At 39.7% G+C, this 25,000-nt stretch overlaps 1 protein-coding gene across 2 annotated transcripts in view; it reads right to left on the bottom strand.

The window, feature by feature from the left end:
* Positions 1–3,642: 3,642 nt before the first annotated feature.
* LOC123505403 (nuclear receptor-binding protein homolog) overlaps positions 3,643–25,000 on the bottom strand; it is an 80,838-nt gene continuing 59,480 nt past the window's right edge. Inside the window, exons 2-13 of one of the 2 annotated variants that reach the window (XM_045256634.1) lie at positions 18,501–18,584; positions 12,849–12,854; positions 11,810–11,950; positions 11,542–11,672; positions 10,772–10,866; positions 10,096–10,179; positions 9,867–9,985; positions 9,060–9,237; positions 8,568–8,730; positions 7,799–7,985; positions 6,706–6,825; positions 3,643–6,539 (exon numbers count right to left, since the gene is read on the bottom strand). In XM_045256634.1, coding sequence (XP_045112569.1) covers positions 6,369–6,539; positions 6,706–6,825; positions 7,799–7,985; positions 8,568–8,730; positions 9,060–9,237; positions 9,867–9,985; positions 10,096–10,179; positions 10,772–10,866; positions 11,542–11,672; positions 11,810–11,950; positions 12,849–12,854; positions 18,501–18,584 — 1,479 coding nt within the window. In that variant the 3' untranslated portion in view covers positions 3,643–6,368. The remainder of the gene's footprint in view (positions 6,540–6,705; positions 6,826–7,798; positions 7,986–8,567; positions 8,731–9,059; positions 9,238–9,866; positions 9,986–10,095; positions 10,180–10,771; positions 10,867–11,541; positions 11,673–11,809; positions 11,951–12,848; positions 12,855–18,500; positions 18,585–25,000) is intronic. The other variant, XM_045256635.1, reaches the window with a different exon arrangement.

Here is a 25,000-nt window from a genome sequence, read left to right as displayed (position 1 = left end):
AGTTCTCTTGCAGGGATAGTAGCTGATTGTGTGATTCTGGAAGGGTAGGAAGAACTGGATGTGTTGTAGAAAAGACACACAAGGCGATCACTCATAAGAAGGGAACTCACTAATGTCGCCATCAGCCTATCACTAATAAAATAATATATATATATATATATATATATATATATATATATATATATATATATATATATATATATATATATATATATATATATATATATGGACATCTGGTGCATACATGACAAAATTATCATCTGCGATGTGCAGTTACTATACTTCTCTCAGTTAAAACTGCCTAATTCTGCATATAATGTAGAAATGATTAATTGAAGGCATAGGTAAATAAAATATCTATATGTCATATATCTAATTTCTTTTTAAGAGCTGTGTTTTTTACAAATTTGCAGCAGGGAACATATAAATGAATTACAGGCCAAGACCAGAACAAAACCTTTAGCTGCAAAGCACATTCGTGATCTAGTGCTGAACCCTACAAGACGACCACCTGGTACCTGTTGCATGCCGTGTGCTGCTTGGCATGACACTGCTCTTACCATACACATCTGTCAGCCTCATGACACATAATATCATGGTTTGTCATAACCACTGAAGTGTCTCATGTTATAGATCTTAGACAATTATAAAGATAAACTGCAAAATTACAGCTTTTTCAGAATGCATCCTCAAGGACTGTGATAAATAAAAATCAAACTTTTCTTGATATATGTACAAATGAACCACTGCAGAAGAAAATATGCAATGCAGATGTCAAGATTCTGGATTTGTATTACTATGAAGACCCACATTGAGATCAGATGTGATACTAGACACAGGAGAGCAGGCAAGCTGGTTAGCATCAGCTGGATCAGTTAGCCACTCAAGCTAACTGTCCACCCTTGGCATGGAATTCTGGTCAGAACTGGAATGTAACAAGGTTTTCAGAGTGACACAGGCTGGCCACCAGCAAGGCAGGACTGCCAGCCAGTGTGCCTGTGAACTCCTCCTGTGAAGTTAGTCAGGCTACAGTGGATTAATGTCTCAAGTCCAGGATTTAACTCTGCTAACAGTTTTCTCCTGCAGATTTCTTATACAACTGTTCTATGGTGTTTATTCTCTGTAACACTGCCATGCTGACATTATCATTATCATATATATGAGTATAATCAATCTTTTAAGGGAGTTTCTTTACTACTTTAAGCTGACTTGCATGAGCTTTCCATATCACTCACTTTCATCACAATGCACTATTTCTAAAAGGAAAGCAACTATAATAATAATAATAATAATAATAATAATAATAATAATAATAATAATAATAATAATAATAATAATAATAATAATAATAATAATAATAATAATAATAATAATAATAATAATAATAATAATAATAATAACAACAATAATGAAGTATATTGCCGCCAGAACCACTTTTAAAGAGAAACTGAAATACTGAAGTGCATAACTTTAAGATGATAACAGGATTGCAAACTGACACCACTGGGTAGCACAGGCCATAAGGAAGTCAGAGAACAAGGTCTGGCCATTAAATGTGCATAACTAGATTTTACATCATAGAGAATTACAAAGAAGTTACCTTTACATATCAGATACCCCCTGTAACCTGTTGCCAAAATAAGCTTTTCACAGAAAAGCTAAAGGGATAGCTAAAGCTTACTTTTGGCTGGCAGTAGAGAATTTGGCCATGCCAAGTAAAACAAGCATTACTTGCCACCTCTATCCCTCTCTGGCCATTACATCTTCCTCACTATCAATGGGAAATACAACATTGAGCAAAAAAGTAAGGCAAAATGCAAGAATTACACAATATTCCAACATTAAGCCTATCAATGAATGTATGCATATATGTACTGGTATATACTTGTGTGTGGCCATGTGAGTGCTGTGTTTGTAGGTGTGGAAGTGTGTGTTAGTAAAGTTTAATGTGCTATTTCCTTCACTATATGGTTCACATGAACACACACTGTATGCACCACACCGGTAGCAAATACAAAATAATGTAAAACATAAAGGAGGTATTTGCTAAAAATATCAGCCAGGTTGTAAGAACTTATTCCCACGACTTACAAAAATACTGTCATAACTTATCAGATCAGCCACATTAATAAAGAAGCTACTAACAATGGTTAATCTACAAATTAAGTGCCCCAGTAGGGCCATAACATAGTGAATAGAGCAGTATGAATAAAATCAAAAGAATTATCTTTGCATTATTCAAAACCAAGCTAATGATAACCATAATATATTACAAGATATGGGAAATTGTAACAAGCCATCTTACAATTTCATGTGCTGCATTTCCTATTCAGAAGTACAAGAGAAGAAGAGTGCAGTCTGTCCTACATCACACCTTCAGCCTTGAGAAGGAAACATAAAATGGCAGACTATGAAGTGAGATGACTGCACCAGAGAGCACCAGCACGAGGCAACACTTTCCTTGGAGCACAAAGTGAGCCCCGACCAGGGAGGGTCAAAACCTGGACTATTCTGGCCATGCAGAGTCCTAATCTGGAAAAATTCTCAACAGGGAAAAATCCTACCAGGGAAAGCCAATAATTTGTGAAGAATTTATTTTAAGAAACTATGTTTTTGGGATAAAATCAGTTTGACTTGACAAAATGCTCCTACAAATTACCTTGCAAAGATTTACTACTAAATGGAAAGGGAAGTAAAATCAATATAAATGTAAAAACTTATACAACAGGGTTAGTTCCATTAGTAGTGTGGGTAGATGTAGTGTATATATTTAGGAACCTCTGTGGATACTGAGTATATTACAATTAGCTAAATGAATTGTAAAATCACCATCAGCAAAAAGTAAGCCATGAAGATAATGAGAAGGAGTGACTGAATGAAAATAAAAGTTTTCAGACCTTTAAAAAGTAAGCATACTCTCTCTTTCTCTCTCTCTCTCTCTCTCTTACATACACACACACACACGAGCATACAAAGGCATGTACTACACACACACACACACACACACACACACACACACACACACACACACACACACACACACACACACACACACACGGCATACAAAGGCATGTATTGCTTGCTACACACACACACACACACACACACACACACACACACACACACACACACACACACACACACACACACACACACACACACACACACACACGAGCATACAAAGACATGTACTGCTACACACACACACACACATACACACACACTTACATGGTGCATCCTTTGTGCCTGGAGGTCAAGAAAATGTACACCTATGCAAGAAGGCTACATGCCACCACCCTGTCCTTCCCAATGCTGCCACGCCTCATCCACCAAGTGTGTGCCAAGCAACACTAGTGCTGCCTTATCCAAATAAGTTGTGAATGTATTTATATTTTGCTTATATTTTATCAGTGAACAACATTATACTTCAATGATGAGATTACAATCAAGTTGTTTCTGTGTGCATCAATAAACAATTTGTGCAAAGATACAATATATGTGTAATTTTTAAGTATTTGCTTAGTAATTATTATAAATCTCTTCCATGACTCCTTTATGATACCAATACACATATTTCTATTGAATATCCACAATATGCTAAACTTCAAAAGAAAACAAGAAACCAATTTCAGAATTTTTTTAGTTGACATACACAATACAACATGTGTAATGGAGTTGTGAAAAAATTATAGTAAGTCCTCCTTGAAAGTAAATGTTGTCAACAAGACACTTCAGACTGAGACCTTTCAATCTGAAGTAAGTACTATATCAGAGCATTGCTAATTTAGTATTCCATCACAATTAGCCAAAACTGAAAATGACTAATCATTTTTTTATCTTATTTGGTTTATTTATTTATTTTTTTTTTCCCATGAAGGAACTTCTGAGTTTGACTTGACTTGTGTTGTGTTGGAAATCACTCAGTGGAGACTGTTGGTGCAGCCTTTGGATCAGCATTCTCCTACACACACTTGCCCTTTCTTACATATTTGAAACGGCATAAAATGATGTAAACAAGTACAAACCATACTCTGGGAATTCAAATACAAATCTGATTGAGATTTACCTTCGTAAATAAGCTGATCATTAATGCCCATCTACCAGTCCCTGTCCTTCTGTAATGCAATATATTTTGAGTATACAATATACACTCAAATTCAAAATTCTCTGACTTGATCTACAATTTGTATGGTTTCCTTCTGGGTGCACAATTCTCTACTAGGAGTGAGGGGACTGTCTGGCCACTATTGTATTGTATGGACTAAACTGTATTTTCATAACTTTTCAAATAAAAATTTGCCTTAGATATTTAGGTATAATATTCTCAAGCTTTATCCAGACTGACAGTCAGAACTTCATGACATTGATATATATATATATATATATATATATATATATATATATATATATATATATATATATATATATATATATATATATATATATATATATATATATATATATATATATATATTATATATATAGATATATATAGATAGATATAGATAGATAGATAGATAGATATAAGATTCAAAGGAAAAAGGAGTGATTTCAAAGTGATGGTGCTCTATTAAGCATTATTCTCCTTAAGCTGTATTCCATCAGGCACATGATATATTTTTGAAAGGCACATAATTTATCCTTCATACCTTTAGATTTTCTAAATCTGTTGTGACAATTTCTTTTTTTTCCTGACAGCAAACTGGTAAGATGTTTTCTAACTTTGACATATTTATGAACACTATTATTTCATGATAAAGTACCTGTGATGGCCTCACAGTGGCACCAATGACAGCAGGAAGGCCAACACAAGATAAACGCTTACTAGCCTCTCACACATCTCGTTTACTGCCACACACACTGTATTCTCATGAAAAATGTACATTATGAGTAAAACAAAGTTTCTTCAGCATCACCAAAATGAAGTAAAATATTAAAGAGACAGACAGGTTTTCTTGGAGATCAAGGTAAGGAAACAAACTAACAGAGTGTATAATGCATCAACACTCTTCCTAAATTGAGAATTGTTCTTGCTGTGTACCACCCTCTCTTAGTAAACAGAAATCATCTAGATTACGTTATAACCAAGATCTGTCAGCTTAAGCATGACCAAGTAAACAAATCTAAATGAGAAGTGTGAACAGACCACTCAGATTACCTTTCCTTCCATCTAAAGTTCCTCTCACACTAAGAGAAGTGGAGGATAGGCAGATTAAGGCTGGTGCTAAAACAAATAACTAGCTGCTGCAAGACAGACAATTCAGATCATTGTGATAACGCTACAGGCACGCTGGAGGAACACCACCACTCACGCTCTCAAAGAGAGACAGGTAAGCATGCTGAAGGTCACAACACTTGACCAACTAAATCTGTTTTATTTACACTTTTTTTCTTCAGAAAACTGCAACCAAACAAGTCCCCTTAAGACCATAACCTCAACTGATTATTCATACATGCCCTTGTGTCACAGTGTGCCAAAAACAAGATGTAAGACACCTAATGGAGTTAGTTACATATACAGAATGAGGACTACCTTTGCTTGCTTTAGTGATATGTCCCTTTCATTGGAGAAAAAAAAAGAGAGAAAAAAAATGCTTCACCATAAAAATTCTCTGGTATAAAAAAAATACAGTACACAACATAAATAATTGTCAGACTTTAGAGAAAATAATGTGTTACTTCTGGTGAACGACACACATACTGGTATGTGGAGGGCAGTCTCTACTGACAACATGAAGCCAGTCAGCTAGCCTCCATTCACTGCAATAACAGCAAATACCCATTTCAGCCTCACACACGCACACAAACACCCCACATCCACAAACATTCATCACCCTCACCCTCTCTGTGGCTACACACACATTTGTGATAAACTTACTGTTCATTTATTTGGCTTAAGCATGGAGCAGGTTAAGAGTGAGGGGGCAGAGGGAAGATCCTTACATATTAGTGATCACTTCTGAGGGGATCTGAAATGGCATATCACAATACTAGGGAGGTCACTTAGCATAGTACCTAAATAATAATAATCATGATAAAAAACCTTATATAAAATTAAATTCTTCCCAACACAGACTTTCCCCAAATGCACCAGACAACACTGCAAATGCTTTCTTTCCTTCTTCACCACAATCATCACTACAATATCCAAGAGCTGAGCAACTACTTTTCATGCCGCTGAACCACTTGGGCAGCCAGCATCCGTCCTCATAAATGCACACATACATAACACCAGCAGCCTTTCCCAGCCATCCATCCAGGGACCAGGAAATTCTTCTTGATGATAACCATTCTCACCTAGTAAAAAAGTGTGTGTGGTGTATAATATTGTGAGGCCGTGCTTGAGGGTGAGGGGGGGCCCGTGGGTGTTATCTGGTTGCTGTGGTTATGGTAGGGGGATGCATCACTGTGAGGTTGTCATCACCCTGAAGAAGGTTTCCCCGGCTTCCACTCCGTCCTGTCGCTTTGGACAAGGACGACCCATTACGGACTCGTGTTAGGTGATCCTCTATTAAGCTGGTTATTTCATCTTTGTCCATCTGAAAAATGTTAAAGCTTCATGAAAAAAATTATTACAAAATGTTTCTTTGCATAATGATAAAGTCTGGCATCCATAAATAATGCTCTGATAACAAAGACTTGATTTTAATAGTATAAGACTGGTCAAGAAACTACAATTGTAGAAATCCACATCACAACACGCACCTGGCTTATAAACCCATATCTAACAAGCTCATCAGTGAGAGCACCTGCTCCCTCTCCATCATCCACCACACAGGAGAGCTGACGGTTCATCTTATCTTCTAAACGTAAGGATATGGTCATCTGAAAAAAAATTTGCAACATAGTTAATTTCATAATTAATAAGACGTATAGAAAATAAAGACATCATAAGAAATTGTATATGGAGAACTCAACAATTTTCTTTGTTCTGGTTCTTAGCTGTAGAAAATAAAAATGTAAACAGAACAAGTATACATATAAGACTGGTGGAGTTACAATACAACAATACAACAAACACACTGTTTGATATCTGCAAATCCAGCCATGAGTAATCACCAATGGTGTATGAGGAGTTTGCCAAGCTGCCTTTACTGTGTTGTCACAAAAATATAAAACTAAAGTGGTCATCAATGCCAGACAGCAGAATGAGTTTCATGGAACAGAACTTAACTTCATGTTCATCATTGAGTTACATAACTTTATTCCACCATTGTTTTATAATATGGAAGTTAGTGGGAAGCAGAAAATGATCCACAGTAATCACAGAAATCTTGAAGTTTAAATTGAACAGTTTCCTCAAGTAGAAGTATTTATTTGAACTATGATACAATATTGCTAACATGGTCTTATCTGATATCATATGCCTGAATACACAAATCAACTAAAAAACATGATTCATGACATTAGAAGACTGTAATATAGAGACTAGTGTGTTTAGCTCATAGTAAATCTCTAGTAAGTGGAGAAAATTTGGCCTTCTCTCCTTACACAGTGTAGGCCTACAACAAAAATAACAAAGAAGCTGAAAGTGATGTCTCAATAAACATTCCCAAGCCAATGGAGGAAGATCTTTGATACAGATGCAACCAATTCATTACAATATCCTGCCATGAAGCATTAACTGAAATTGACCTGAAGGTAGGATAAATTGGCAAAGAGAGACTTTTGCCAGAGATCAAATTTCTGCTAGGTTACTCAGGGAAATGTGTTCATTATTTGATTTGTAGATAGCCTAAACCACTTACCAATGCAGAGTCCAGCAAACTAGCATACCAGCTTGATATAGTATACTTACGTACAATCCTTGGCCATTTTCATTTCGCTTAATGTTGCACATCATATTGATAACCTTTCGGGTTTCTTGGTCTGTGGATTCTGTGGTTTCTGGGGCTACAGGGTCAACAGCCTCGGGAGAAATAGCTCGTGGGCGGGAAGGAGGCGGCTGCTGGAGCATGAAGGCTGTCAAAGGATATATGCCAAACCTGGAAAGAAAACAAACATTATGAAGCTATTACCCTGTCTTCAGTGAGACACAGATGACATAGCAAGAGCTTACAGTACATCCTCATCCTAACATAATGAGTAATGAGCTCTTTTCATGATAATGGAGGTGACTCTAGCAAAAACAGCAAGACTTCCAATTATTTACATTGCTTTTGTCTGGACAAAGTTTTGAGACTTGTTCATTGTTGCGAGTACTTCATGAGTTACTTATGAATGACTACCAATCACTTTCAAGAAATAAACACATCTGCAATGAACTAAAATTGAAAGGATATGTTCTTTGCAGTACTCAGCAATATTATTTAGGATAATTCAAGTCAAAATTGAATACACTAAAAATATATCAAGACCCAGAAATGTACTTGTATAAATTCAATGGACACATTTCTTGGAGATCCTAGACAGTACTCATGAGGCAGGCTGGCATTGTGTTTTGTAAAATTATCCATCTAATTTAGAAAGCACAAAAGTTTCTCTAAATGAAGAGATATCAGAAGCAGCTGGATTAATGAAAGTACATTTTGTGAATGGAGATAACACAGGAATACAAATCAACATACCTAACATCTTCAATGAACTTCTCCAGCTTCTCAAAGACAGAGATATCAGACATTCGGAATAACGTAGGCTCCCCACTACTGTGTCTGATCTCTGCCACAACACTGTCACTGTGGTACTGGTGCTGAAGCATGTCTTCAATGGAATTGTCTATTAGCTTCTTTGCTGAAATTTGAAAATATGTGTAACAATATATGAGGGAAAAAATGCACCTTTTTCTCTTCACAATTCCAAATTCATATAAAACTTTCCCTCTTAAGATACTAATTTTCCAAAAGAAAAACATTTTTCAGGTAATTGTTACAAGCTGTTTGGTGTATCATATCAGTATGAGTCACGAGTATGAGTCTAGTTGATAATAACAAGATTTAGAATATCCCTGTCAACTTATTTTCTTTCCTTCATAAAGAATTTCTCTAAAACAAGATATTCTAACACTTGGAATGAATCTTCCTCACAACAAAGCTCATCATAATGTATATCAAGCTCCTCACATTTGGGTTTGTGTAAAAGAGCATGGGCTGCCAATAGCTTGAGAGAATGAACTTCAAATAGGACAGGATGGAACAGCAACTCTGTGGTGCTTGGACGCTGACTCTGGTCAGGTATTAGGCACTTCTGAATGAAGTCTCTCTGCTGTTCATGTTCCAAGGAATGTATAGTTCTGAGCACCTGAAATGCAAAAAAAAACATGTGAAAACCATGCACACACACACACAGTCAGGCAAGCCAAGCATTTGCTTGGGGTCCCCAATTTGCTCAAGAAAGCAAGTTCCAACCAATTTGACACAATAAGTCACTGCACACAACTGTGCTGTGACAAGGTGTAGCCTTCATGAATTTGGCTGTCTGAAATAACCACCCCCAAGTCAAACTCGCCACTCCTCTACCTGCCTCTACCTTGTCACTGAAGGCCTCAAAATTTTTGCTTGGGGCCCCTGGGGAACCTTGGAATGCTGCTGCCCTGAAGAGAAGAGTCACTTGTACCTATGCTTACAGAAAGTCTTCATTCCTTCGAAGAACTCCTCTCTAAAACCATATGGATAAAAAACATACCCAAGGGCTCTCCTGTCCTGTCACCCACTTCCTTTAGGTACTTCAGTACTGCACACAAGTGATCATCCTGTCCTAAGTGCTCCTTTGTCATTTTAATTACAAATATCTGAGCCACACATTTTCCTTTCCTTGTTTTATAAAAAAAAAAATGCAAATGTTAGACAAATATTACTTGGGGTTTGTAGTGATGAAAAAGAATGACTGGCCATAAAGGACATGCCTGACACAGGTGACAAAGTCCTCACCTGTTCTTGTGTAACCACATTTCCAGAGTCTCCATTACCAGGAATTTCTAAGGCAGCCATCTCCAGAGCTGCCATTCCAAAGGAATAGATGTCAACAGCTGGTGTGACAGGAGAAGAATCTGAAACAAGCCATCCATGTAACACAAAAGCAAAATGAAGATTGCATTGATTTATGTAGTTGAGATGGCAGTGAAGGTCATCTATACCTAAGCCTCAGAATCCTACTTACTTCCATATTCAGGGGCTATGAAATGCATGTTTTTCATGTCATCCCTGCAGGTCTTGACATGTGAATGTATTTGATCCGGCGCCACTGAAAAATAGGATCCATCATCAGTTAACTTCCCTTCCGTGACTTGAGAAGCGCTACCCTCAACTTACAGTGAGCTGGTGGCTGGTCAGTCACACCCTGACTGTTTCACATGAACATTCGCCCAGACTTACCAATGTGGGTGTCCTGCTCTCAACAACCAAGGTGGACTGAGGATGCCAACAGCTCACTGCCCACACATCAGCTGACCCAAATCACACCTACACTCACACCCCTTGGTTAGTCCCCATGTGAGTGTAGCTGTAGCATGGAGAGCTGATGAAAACAGCCATGCAAAAATGCAAAAGCTGATTTGGGGGAAGGGATTCTTCATGGCAGACATTTAAGGGACACAAACATTACTATGGATGTTAAAAACTGTTACATCAGAGTATCATGCAACTCAATCCAGCCCAAACAAGCACAGCTCAAACGTGTGGTCCCAGATCACGTCACAGCCACGCAGACAAAAAAACGTCCCAATTGAATTTCGGGCAGCACCAATCTCAAGTCACTATTCTCAAAGAAAAAACAACCTTACTTTCTAGCACCTTAAAGCTACATCAACCGAAAAGTATATGGTAAATTACTTTACCTGAGCCGATCTTGACGAGGCCGTTGTGCTGGATAAATATGGTGTCGGTGGTGAGGTTGCCGTGGATGATAGGGGGGGAGCACGAATGCAAGTAACTGTAACAAATATAATGGTAAATGGTAATGGGCCCCCCCAGGTAGGCTTTTACCACAGATACCTTAAGTTTGGCCTGGGAGAAGGTCCACACCACCCACTCTGGTCAGACTCACACGACACACCTTGTGGATTTTCATGGTTAATAAGAGCACACCACCTGACCTCCAGTCAGGGAGTGGCTGCCAACAAGAGTGTGAGGCACCACAGTGAGCACTGACATGGTGGGAGAGGGACACCACCTGACCCCTCAGGGCCCAGCCAACACCACACTGCTGGTCATGGCCACACAGCCTCTGTCACCAGGGAGAAATTTTGAGGAAGACTCAAGTGGGTTAATGACATGTGGGCACAGGCCATAGGGCATTTATCACGTAAAATTGTAAGAATATGGAAACCGACGTTCTCAACTACAACAAATAAGAGAGAACTTAAAGATATTGTACTATTATGTCATTACTGCAGTGTATAGTAAACATGTGGGAAGCTTGTATACAAGAATATTCTGAGCATATCTTGAGCAAATTATCTATAGACATATACTACTCCAGCTGAAGATATTGCACTCAAATCAATAAGTTCTACTCTTTTAGTTAAGGTTGAGGACTCTGCACCTAACACAGTACACCATGTGCCGCAGGCTGGAGGCAGCGAGGCAGCTTACAACACCAACGCACCTGAGGGCTGAGAGGATCTGTGTGCACCACCGTTTCCATGACTGAAGAGGCAATTTCTTCACATTTTTCTTGGTTAATTTCAGAAACTTTTTAAGTGATCCTGAAGACATGTATTCAGTGATGAAGACAACCTGTGGGAAAGGAATTTTGTTATACTTTTGATAATACTTGCAGTACTCAAACTATTTAAAACATTCATGCAAAATAACAGAGTACCATTTTCCACTTTAAAAAATCTACAAAGCTTCAAATACAACATGATACATACTCTTGGCTTGTCATTTTTGCTGTCAATCCAATACTTGTGAAGCTTGACAATGTTTGGATGGTCCAGCTGAGTCAAGTTGTCAAACACTAACCGAATCTTCTCTTCTTGTTCACGGAAATTCCTCCGTTCACTGAATCGAACCTGAAAAATATTTTGCTGTCAGTAAAATGTTACTGATGTTCAAAATGAGTATTTTCCCTTAGCAACACAGTATTAACAGTAAGAACATTGGTCTGAATAGAAAAAATCTTGCTTTGTGTGTTTACTGAATCTAAATGACATGCATTACATTACAGTTTCAGACTATTAGCCACCAGTGACCCAAAAGCATTTTGCTAAACTCTGAAGAACATTCATTTACTGTGTATGGATTAATCATTAGTGCTAATATGGATGCAAAATAAGGTAATTGCATTGTTTTCTGATGACTTTGGAATGGAATACAAAGTTATCTTTATCACGAGAATGATGATTTATTATACATACAGTATATGCACAAGTTCCACATTTATGATAATGGCAAATGAATAACATGTATCTATTTTTCAGAATTCCAATAATATTGCAGTAATTGAGATTCCTGCAGCATCAGGAGTCACAAAAGCATGGTGGCAACAAGCTTGAGGTACAGAAGACCTGGTTCAGGACTGATGCAATGGAAGCTGTCTGGGCACAGGCCAAAGTGAGGAGAAGAAAGTAGTAAAGCACAATAATAAAAGATAATGACAGCATAAAAATTTGGAGTGATACCGAAGGACATGAAGAGACGTGTCCCTCACGTGTGCCATCCCAAAGCTAATGAAAAATGTCAAGGGCATGCATGTCTGCCAGCCACTTCAAATTCTACACTTTTTTCACAGACCCTCAACGAAATGGAGGGCCACCAAGAGGGAATCTACAACATTTCCTCAGATCATGCTGGGTTCTGTGACTCCCATGTGCCTCCTCTCATACTACAGGCTCTGGGATTTGATGTCCTTCACTAGTATGTCTATTTACCTCCACCACTATGACTAAGTACAAACTGCAAGACACTGACCTGGAACTAAGCATCCGTACAAGGCAGGAAGGAGAGCAAAGGAAAAAAAAGTTTGGATGAGAATAAGGATTAAGCATTTGTCACGTAAAAACACGTCTATTAGTATAGTACAAGTTTTAGTATTTTCATTAGTATTGCTGGCCTTTTCTTCAACTCCTACACACACACACACACACACACACACACACACACACACACACACACACACACACACACACACACACACACACACACCGTACACATCATTCATAGATTATAACAATGACAATTACTACTATCACTATACCAATACAATTATGAGCTATATTAACTACTACTGCCACTCCCACTACTCTGACTACTGACTACTACTACTACTACTACTACTACTACTACTACTACTAGTCCCAAAACTCCAATAGTAAAACCAAACAAAAAACTACCACTAAATAAAACCACAATAATTTTCTTCCATGCACACATGAGCAAACCTACCACACACACACACACACATACACACACACACACACACAGACACACACACACACACACACACACACACACACACACACACATACACACACCACAATGGGGAAACAATGGAGCTTTCTGAGTAGTGTTGCAAAAGAAACCGACTTGCTTTGAAGTGTTCACAGCTTTGTCTCTCTTTTATTTATTCTATGTAATTCAAAGTAACACCGTAACAGTATCAAGTAAGGTGGACATTCCTCCGTAACTAACAGGACGGAGTTGGATTAAAAAATAGGAAAAAATAAAAGGAATGATATGAGTATGGATGCATCTGATCACAGCCTTGATTGTGTTATGGATGTATTGGGAAGACAGAAAAGACATGAATGACTGACTAACTGACTGATTGACTGATTGAAAACTGACGGAGGTTTTTACCACCACAACTGTTATTGCCAGAGAGAGAGAGAGAGAGAGAGAAGGTGCCATCCTTAGCTTCTGCACCCCACCCAATATCTCTCTCTCTCTCTCTCTCTCTCTCTCTCTCTCTCTCTCTCTCTCTGGTGATAACAAGAACAAGATCATATGGTATTTTGCACAACATTACAGGGTGTGGCAAAAAAACCTCCTATATTTTTCTTTTTGTTAACCTTAAAAAATGTTGGAGGTAATTTTGTTGCATCCTGTAGATAAACTTTTCAGAATAGTCATGAAGGTATTGGGTCTGTGTGGGTGAGCAGGAGAGGAAGAGCAGTACAGAAATGTGAGGAATGTTCGAGTAGCAAGTAACCAACACCCATCAACCCCTAGTCATGTTCATCAGTTTTTGGGTGATGAGTCAGAATGCTGAGAGAGATGCTATTAAAGAAAACACAAGAAAAAAACATGAGGCTAAGATGTGAAATTGTAGAAAAATAATCAACAATAATTCAAGAACAGAGGATATATTTGAAGTATCCTAATACAAGATGTAAAGTGCCCACAGCATAAGCATATGAGCAATAGATAAAAAGGAATTAAGTGACAAAGGAGAGCCAGAAGAGGGAACCTTGGGAGGAACAAGGAGACACAGTACAGTGTAGGAACAACAAAGGAAGGCAAGAAATACCATAAGAGGAAGAAGGGGATAACGAAGACAAAGAAGAAAGCTGAATAAATAACCTTGAGAGAATATAAAAACATTACTAAGAGGAGTGATGAGTGATGGCAGTCAGTGGGGACCAGATTAGGACTATGAACTAGGGATATTATTAGTGCAGTAAATGTGAGGCATGTAAGCAGACTGGGAAAGTAATTGAGAAAAATGTGGGAGAGTATTATATTGGATAATGGAGGAAGAGTTAAGTGTGTGTACTCCTGTGAATGAACAAGACTTATGAAACCAAGTATAAAACTGAGTACAGCTAATAATGACAATAATGATAAATAATAGTGTAGAATACAATAAAACCTTATGGTGATACATGAATATAAGTACTGTAGTGCATGAATACTGTAATGCTACATATTCTATATTTAGCACGTCTGTTAAAGGTGAAGGCATGAACAATAGAGTGGTACATGTGGTTGTTAAACACAAAGCCTTCAGTTGCTTGGGTTATGTGGAGAAGACATGGAAAGGTGAGCTGACAAATAGGACATACAGATGGAGTGAGGAATATTGGAGAGACAAAAAAAGGATGGCAGGTTAAGAGGGATGGAGCATGCAGGGTTCAATAGAGACTCTTCTGTCATTGGCTATCCTAATGAGACATCCCTTGAGGTAGTTACAAGGGACAGGCATCTGACTTATAAGATTGCATTTGATTAGATTACTGAGATGCGAGATTTGAAATACTTGACCCACACAAAAAAGAAGAGCATGAACAAAGACCTCTCAGAGATATCCTTGGCACAAGACATGAGTCAGGCTGCACTTGTATAAATGCTGCTCAAATCATCCATGTCACTGTGGTTTAAGTAAATAAATAACCACTTTCATCACTGCCAAGTGAGTCACACCTCAGGGTGTCACTGCCTATAAAAGGTCACGGAGGAAAGTCACTGGAAATCATACCCAAACAGGCTGCCAGGCTGTCCCAACAGACAGGTTATTTTCCAATGACTCAACACTTCTTGCCACTCACTTCTCAACAAATACATTCTTGACCTTCACTAAAGAGATAGTTGTCACTGTATGCATGAGATCTTGGTAGACTAATGAGGATGCCCATGATCACCAAATTAAACCCCCCATGTACTGCAGTCTCATTCAAAAGTGGCTGTGACAGAAGTATTCTACATATTAAGCCACAACTGCAACATTATATCGTGCAGATTCTGAAACTACCTAATGACACAACTGCATAATTATGACTTGCAATATATGTTATAACATTTTGTCATATCATTCATTCATCTAAATCTCTGCTCTTCCCAACATTCTCATTAGAATTAATAACTTGAGCACCTGAAACTTCTGAAGATCATTGGTTTAGTTTTCTCTTTCAATCTGGCAAAAAAAATTTAGGTGCTTGAAAGATATGTTTACTCTGCTACTACCATAATAGTTCACACTGCTGTAGCTATTATGCATACACTTAGTTTTTGTTTTACTTTCCTGCAGCTGGTGTTGGTAAGACCTTGATTATGTGTGATCTTGTCTTCTGTCAGTGTGAACTAGAGTCACTCAGGTGTGGCTTGGCAAGGCTACCAAGGTCTTATATATGGGAATGAGCTAGATACAAAATTAAGCTGTTTGTTCACACCATTCTACAACTTGTGTGTTCCCATAAACATGAACATTGCACTAACTTTGACAAAAACCACTACATTTTACAAACATTCCTTCTCACCAACTATCACATATTTTTTTCTTCTATGGTATAAATCTTAGAGATTTATGTGCAAAACATTTTGAACCAAAGCATTCTGGTGAGTCACCCACAACGGGCTCACACTTAAGAAGCTTGGATACATGACTCTGTGTTTCTTTGACGCACTGACCACTGGGTTAAACTCCTGTGCTAGCAATTACTAGAACTGAGATCAAGAAAGCATCTACACCAACTCCTTTGAAAACACCAGGAGTATGAGCAATGTTGCAATAATTCATCATAAAAGCAAGGATTGATTATTCACACCCTCAATGTCTGTAGGCCTCTGAGAACAAGCCTACAAGTGTGTATTATGGCCTCAAGAAAAAAAGAAAAAAAAGAAGAAAAAAAAAACTATCTAGTTACCAAGCTTACCCAAGATGTCCTCGAATGCTCAACTTTTTGATACCCAACCTCTACTACTACAACTACAAACCACAGTAATACCACACACAAACATACATACCCATGCATACCCACATATCCATACAAATGTCCAATAAAACCACACTACATACTGTAAATATTGGCCAAAATGTATAGCTTACACTGCACTCTGCAATTACGCTATTAATGAAAGCACTAGGCAAATACATAATCCATTAATAACACAGCAAAGAGAGAGAGAGAGAGAGAGAGAGAGAGAGAGAGAGAGAGAGAGAGAGAGAGAGAGAGAGAGAGAGAGAGAGAGAGAGAGAGAGAGAGAGAGAGAGAGAGAGAGAGAGAGAGAGAGAGAGAGAGAGAGAGAGAGATTACTGAAAAATACCAGGTAGAGTTTAAGTAAAAATAAAGCTAAAAATCACAATCAGAAAAAGGGAAAAAGAAGATATTAAAAAAGGAAGGAAAAAATGGCTCACTATAAGGAGGAAAAAAAAAAAAAAAGAATAATAATAACAATAGTAAAACATGCGTGGAAACAAAAGGCGTGAGAGGAAGGAAGCAAAAAAAGCATACATAACGAAAATAAAGAAGCCAACAGGAAAACAAAACAATAATGGAGAGGAGAAAAAAAAAATAATAAAAATGAAAATAGCAAAACATGAATATAAAACAATGGATAAACTGAAAAGAAAAAGAAAACACAAAAAAAAAAACAATACACATTTTCTTCATGACATCAAAATATGTAAAAGAAAAACAAATAAATAAAAATCATCAAAGTATATACAAAATTATTATCATTATTATTATTATTATTATCATTATTATCATTATTATGACAAAATATATTGAAAGACTATAACATTATATTGACCAGTGAAAAGCAATGAACAGGAAAACAAACAATAAATAACAAAAGTAATAAAATATATATATAAATAAATAAACAAATAAATAAATAGAAAACAGAGAGAAAGAGGAGGAGGAGGAGGAGGAGGAGGAGGAGGAGGAGGAGGAGGAGGAGGAGGAGGAGGAGGAGGAGGAGGAGGAGGAGGAGGAGGAGGAGGAGGAGGGAAAAATACAACAAATAAAAGGAAGAAGAAAAGAAAAAGAGGAATGAACAGAGGAGAAAGTGTGGGAGGAAGAAGAGGAGGAAGAAAAGAGAAAGGAGGAAGGAAGTGAAATGAGAGAGAGAGAGAGAGAGAGAGAGAGAGAGAGAGAGAGAGAGAGAGAGAGAGAGAGAGAGAGAGAGAGAGAGAGAGAGAGAGAGAGAGAGAGAGAGAGAGAGAGAATAAATGATAAACAGAGAAGCAAAAAAACAAGGAATGAAATAGGAAACACAGGGAGACAGAGTGAAGAAGGAAAAGAAAAAAGGACAATGGGAAAGAAACAAAGAAGTAAATGGAGGAAATGGAAGAAAAAATAGAAAAAAATTCATAAATAAAAGGAAAGAGAAGAACAGAGAAGAAGAAATAGCAAGTAATAAAAGAAAGAGGGAGGGAAAGAGAGGAGAGAGGCAAGGAGGGGGGGGGAAGGGGAGGAAGAAGAGAGGGATGAAGGAGAGAAGGAGGGAACAAGAGAGAGGCATAAATGAAGAAAGAAAGAAAGAAAACAAAGAAAAGAAAAGAAAGAAAAGGAATAAAAAGAAAGAAAAAAGAAAAGGAAGGAAGGAAGGAAGGAAGGAAGGAAGGAGGGAGGGAAAGGAGAGAGGCATGAAGGGAGAGAGGGAGGGAGGGAGGGATAGAAGAGGGGCATGAAGGAGGAATGAGTAGGAGAGGGGCATGTAAGGAAGAAAGGAGGGACATGATAGGAGCATGAAGGAGGGAGGGAGGGAGGGAGCAGAAGAGAGGCATGAAGAGAGCGAGAGAGGGAGAGGAAAGAGACATGAAGGGAGGAAGGGAGGGACAGGATAGGGGCATGAAGAAGGGAGGGAGGGGCAGGAGCGGGGCATGGGAGTAAGTCTCACCTCATTCCAGACCACCTCCATGCCCTCGTCAGTGTCCATGGCCAGGTATGCAGCGTCGATGCCCGGCACATCTCGCTGCTGCACCTGTAACAATCAAACACACCTGGATTAGCCACACCATACAGGGACACCACGCCACACACACACACACACACACACACACACACACACACACACACACACACACACACACACACACACACACACTTGATTCTGTCCTGTAAAAATGCAAATACGTGAATAGGAAAAAGTCTCTCTCTCTCTCTCTCTCTCTCTCTCTCTCTCTCTCTCTCTCTCTCTCATGCGGCTGTCTTCATAATTCATCAGTAATTATTGCATTCATCTTAACACAATCAGCATAATTAACATTGGCATTCATGTATTCCCTTTATTACTCGTGTCTAAATGAATATACATGTACTGGTGGGGCCGAGGGTGCAGCCTGCGAGAATAAACCCTCTATTATTAGTAGTGACTCTCCCGTGGTAGTTCTTAACGTGAACAAACAAAAAACGATCGAAGAGAGATACGAAAAACAATCATAACATCCTCTCCTTCACTTCCTGTCTCAACCGCTGACCATCCTCAAAGTCTCGGGTATACGCTCTCTCTCTCTCTCTCTCTCTCTCTCTCTCTCTCTCTCTCTCTCTCTCGACTTTCTGGGATGCGTAGAGGCCTAATTTAGCGACATCTCTTAACAGGGAGGCTTTGGGTTGGCATCATCTGCTGTCATCGAGGCCGCCCGGTGCCCTGCCTATCTGCCTACCTGCCTACCTGCTTGTCTCTCTGCTTGCCACGGGAAAGCACAGGCCAGGCCATCCGCTATCTTATCTAGGGAGTGTAAACAACGCCGGCTTCTCGTAAGCTGGTGGCAGTCGTGTTAATTAAGTAAGTGCACACGAGGTGGCTGGCCTGTACCTCACCGTCTCCTCAACGACCCGGTTTTCTCCGTCGTGGTCTGGTTAGGAATGCAATATTGTAGTACGTGGAGTAGCTGACGCACCTGATTCCACTGCTTACTTACTCTACTGCTTCCCTTCACTACTCATACTCTGATCTGCTTAGAGTTTATCAGGTGTCGAGTGTTAAAAGGAGAGTGTCATCAGATTGGAGGATGTAACATTGTGGGAAAACGTGAAATGCAGTGGAAGTGAGTGTGTACATAGTGTGGTTCATTGACGTGTGTGTGTGTGTGTGTGTGTGTGTGTGTGTGTGTGTGTGTGTGTGTGTGTGTGTGTGTGTGTGTGTGTGTGTGTGTGTTTCAAGTTTTATGATGTTTTAAGCCATTTACAAGTTCTTATATAAAACATTTTGTTGGACAATACCTTCCAAGTCCTCATGTAACTGTAATATTTGCTTGTAGTTAATAAATATCTATCTGTGTGTGTGTGTGTGTGTGTGTGTGTGTGTGTGTGTGTGTGTGTGTGTGTGTGTGTATGTGTGTGTTTAGGCTAGTTAGTACTGGACCCTCTAGGCACTAAACCTCTTGTTTACCTTCATCTCACGTCAGTAACTCATAGAAGGTCACTTTGGCGAAAACAAAGTCGTAGTAAAACAACGCCCAGCATAACAACACAAAACACGAAACCAGCAACACCTGAAGGGGCAACACTGAGGAAAACCTTCACCACACTACTGAAGATGCTGCGAGGGAATGACTGAGTGACTGAGTGAAGGTGGGGGGAGTGGGGGGGAGCGGTGACTGTATATCCCAAACACCAAGAATATCACAAAAAAAAAATAAATAAATAAAAAAAAAAAAAAACGAATTTATCAAGACACAAATACGCAGCAATAAGGAAAACTTTAGATACAAGGCGGCAGTGAGGGCGGGACGTGGCAGTATCATCATCAGCAGCAGCAGCAACATGATTGGCTCGACACAGTGACGCCCACGATCTGGCGGCCCCGGGTACTAATTGACCTTCCCTACCGCCCCCCTCCCTCTTCCTCCTCCTCCTCCTCCTCTTTCTCTTAAAATTCAGTGTTGTCGACAGTGTGTAATAATGAAATGGGGAAGATTAAGTCTATCTTGAGAAATAGGAGAGGGAAGGAGGGAGGGAGGGAGGGAGGGAGGGAAGAAAGACGTGTCTCTCTCTCTCTCTCTCTCTCTCTCTCTCTCTCTCTGCAACTACTTAGAAAAAAATACGTGAAGATCAAAATATAAACAAACAAACTCAACATGTATTAATAAAAAAAAAGACATTCCAACAATAAAAATAACACACACACACACACACACACACACACACACACACACACACACACACACACACACACACACACACACACACACACACACACACACAGACCATAATCTCAACACAATGGACCACCGCCAAGTTTCCAACCATTCAATATCTGACTCTCTCTTGCCAACCCCGGAGCAGATTCCAGGGGGCTGTGTGTGTGTGTGTGTGTGTGTGTGTGTGTGTGTGTGTGTGTGTGTGTGTGTGTGTGGCGTCCTCAAGTCGTGAATGAGTAAATTTAAAGGCTAGTGTAAGAGAAGACACGTGATTTTAAGTGACGAGTCCCCAGTCCTCCTCTTCCTCTTCCTCTTCCTCTTCTTCCTTCTCTCGCTTGTCACTCAGCCAGTACACGGTCTCCCAATGTCATGTCTCCCCCTCAATCTCCCCTCTCCCCTCCTATCCCAACAGCTGTCCCCCATCACTACCACGTCCTCCTGTCATCTCTTCCCCTCTCTCCTCCTCACCTCTTTCCCCTCTCTTTCCAACATCCCCACAAGTTCTCATCATTACCATGTTCAGCCTCATATCTTTCCCCTCTATTTCCTCATCCACATCCCCACAACACTGTCCCCATGTCATATCTTTCCCCTCATATCCCCACCACTATCACGATTAACCCTTCCCCTCCCTTGCAAAAATCTGACGTTCCCCTTCCCCTCTTCCAGGTATTGCAGTAACTCCTCTCCCCTCTCCCCTCATCTACTCCCCCTCCTCAGCTACCATATCCAGGCCACACAAAATATTCTGTCATCCCCTCTCACCCTGCCCTCTCTAGTCATTACAATAATTTCCCCTCCACGCGTGCTGTCACCCCCTCCCCCTCCTCTTCCTCTTCTTCCTCCTCTCCCCTCATTTAATTGTTGCAGTGGAGTGACTTTTCTCTCTCTCTCTCTCTCTCTCTCTCTCTCTCTCTCTCTCTCTCTGCTTCCTTCTACCGTGTCTCGTCCTCTCTCTTTCCTTCTCCTTTTCCTTGTTTAGTCATCACAGTAGTGCATCTTTCTTCTTTAATCAGTTGTTTTATTCTCTACTTTTCTTGACTCATTTTCTTCTTTATCTTTCTTCACTCACTCTCTCCTCTATTTCCATTAAAAGGCTCATTTCACGTGTCTTTCTTTTTTTTTTTTTTTTAACGGTACCACATGCAGTCCATTCTCTTCCTCTTCCCTTCTTATCTCCAATACACTGGCTTGTTTTCCTATCCCCGTTAAACGATACTAACTTTGTATATTCCTGATAAAAATTATCTCTTTTTTCTCTATTCTTACAAAAAAAAATTACGTCAGTTTTTTTTTTTTTCGCAGTCCATTCACTTCCTCTTTCCTCCTTATCGACATTACAATCACCATTCACCACCATTTTCTCTTCAAGCCCAGTCTATTTATTTCATTCCTCACCTCCTTATTCCCATTTCCAATCCATCGCCCCCTTCTTTCCAATCCCAGTCGCTTCTTTCACCCTTAACCTCCCCCTTCCCACCTCCCATGAAAAAAAACATTCTTTCCCTCTTTCTTCTTGTTCAGTTCCTCTTCTTAACCCACCCTCTCTCTCTCTCTCTCTCTCTCTCTCTCTCTCTCTCTCTCTCTCTCTCTCTCTCTCTTCAGTGTAACTACCCATTTCATCCTATCCGCCCATCACTTATCAGTCAATCAGGTTTCTCTTCTCTCTTCCACCACACTGACGACCCATCAGTTTCGTCCATTCTTTCACCCTTCCGACGCTTCCCCTGCTTCTTAACCCCTCCCTCTCCCCCATCACCCCACTCCCCACTGCCTCTCATTCCCCTGCCAATCATCCACTTCTTCTCCCTTCTTCCCATCACTCATTTCTCAGCCATTTGCCTCATGCTACCTATTTTATCACCCGGGTTTCAATATTCTCTATTTATTTTTCTTTTCAACTATTTTTTTTCCTATTCTTTCTCTCTATCTCTTATTTTTTTCTTCGTCTCTCATCCAATGTCTATTTTATTACCATTCCACCATAAAAATTTTCTCCATTCTTCACTCTTTCCTTTCTCTCTCTCTCTTTGTTTCGTCTTTGCCTCCTCCTCTTTCCCCTTCACATATTCGCTTATCTAGTAGTTGTTGTTTTTTTGTTATCTATACGCCTTACTCACATTCACCCCTTCCTCATCTTTGTTATCTATCCCTTCACGCAATTTTCTCCCCTCAAACATCCCCTCACACACTAGTTATCTCCCTTTATCTATGCACATATCCCTTAATAACTTTTTCTCTTCCTTTTTTCCTCTTCCCTCTGATAGCTCTTGGTTTCCTCCCGTCACTTCTGTTCTTCTCTCATTCCTCATGTTCTTTCTTGTCCTTCTTTTGTCTTCCTCTTCACTTTGTCTTCTCTCGTCAGCTGGTACTCCTCCCCTCCCTTCCCTCATCCCTGTTTGTTACCTTTACCATCCATCTTCCTCATCCCTTCATCATCTTACCTGTCATCACTTTCTCCTTCCAAACTCTCATTCCTTCATCATCTCAATTTCCTTCCTTCCCTGTCCATCACTTCCTTAGCTAATCCTCCCTGCCTCAGTTTATGTCTCCTTCCTTCATTCCTCTATTTATTTAGTTATCTCTACCTCCCTCCTTCTCCTTCTTTTTCCAGTTTCTCTTATCTATTGCTTTCTCCTCCTTCGCTTATCATTTCATGGTTTTACCCTCGTGTTATCTCTATATTGTATCATTCCTCATTCCCTTCCCTTCTCTTCCTGCCTGCTTCCTTCCTTCCTCTCCGTCTCCCCCCCCCCACCACACAACACCAGTGCACGCCCTCCAATACGAAGTCAGGCTGGTCTAATGAAAGCTTACATGAGTTACCTCCTCCTCCTCCTCCTCCTCCTCCTCCTCCTCCTGAAGCTTATTGCATTTCACGACTGTTGCAATGACGAGTCTATGTCATTCAAACACACACACACACACACACACACACACACACACACACACACACACACACACACACACGGTAAGCGGCGAGGCAAATGGGCAAGCCTCTTAATGTGTGGCCCCTGTTCACCTAGCGGTAAATAGGTACGGGATGTAACTCGAGGGGTTGTGGCCTCGCTTTCCCGGTGTGTGGAGTGTGTTGATGTGGTCTCAGTCCTACCCGAAGATCGGTCTATGAGCTCTGAGCTCGCTCCGTAATGGGGAAGACTGGCTGGGTGACCAGCAGACGACCGAGGTGAATCACACACACACACACACACACACACACACACACACACACACACACACACACACACACACACACACACGGCAAGAAGGAAAAAGTGGAATAAGGAGATCTACCTGAGATGGTAATTACTCCTCTCTCTCTCTCTCTCTCTCTCTCTCTCTCTCTCTCTCTCTCTCTCTCTCTCTCTCATGCTTCTTCCCCAAAGCGGTTTATGAATGCCGGAATTAGTCATCCATCTTGTCTTCTGTTTCGTCTTTGTTCCAGATGGAGTTGCGTGATCACAGTATTATGATAGCTATAATATGCTGACTTGTAACTCTATCCATTTGTTTCCGTCCTTACTGCTCAACTTATACTCTCTCTCTCTCTCTCTCTCTCTCTCTCTCTCTCTCTCTCTCTCTCTCTCTCTCTCTCTCTCTCTCTCTCTCTCAATCAACAAAACACTCCAGAACATTGAGGTACAGTTTGAATATATAAGGAAACGCAAGAGAGAGAGAGACAAGATACACCAAGAGAGAGAGAGAGAGAGAGAGAGAGAGAGAGAGAGAGAGAGAGAGAGAGAGAGAGAGAGAGAGAGAGAGAGAGAGAGAGAATTTCTACCTATCGTTTTTATCTATGTTTATCTCATCTATATTCAAAGCTCCTTATTGACTCGGCGCTAACAACCTGGTTAATGACTATAACTAATTAATTCATCTACCTCTCTCTGACTTGGCTTTAGGATATTTATTCATTTTTTCATACTGTTTAGTGATTCATATAGTTCGGTAGGATGAAAAAAAAAAAGGATATTGATCTTCTCTTGTCTTTTTCTATTTATCGATTTCGTTCTCGTGTGTGTGTGTGTGTGTGTGTGTGTGTGTGTGTGTGTGTGTGTGTGTGTGTGTGTGTGTGTGTGTGTGTGTGTGTGTGTGTGTGTGTGTGTGTGGAATTAAAACATGCAACTCCACGATGTACACGAAAAAAATAAATAAATAAAATAAATAAATAAATAAATAAATAAATAATAATAATACATAGAATAAAAGTGGACCATATTTGAAACTGCTACAGCTCAACTAAAACCAAACACAC

The sequence above is a fragment of the Portunus trituberculatus genome, chromosome 18 (genome assembly GCF_017591435.1).
Source record: "Portunus trituberculatus isolate SZX2019 chromosome 18, ASM1759143v1, whole genome shotgun sequence".
Taxonomy (NCBI): Eukaryota; Metazoa; Arthropoda; class Malacostraca; order Decapoda; family Portunidae; genus Portunus; species Portunus trituberculatus.
The sequence above is the reverse complement of the archived record's forward strand: the minus strand, read 5'-3'. Positions and strand labels throughout refer to the sequence as shown.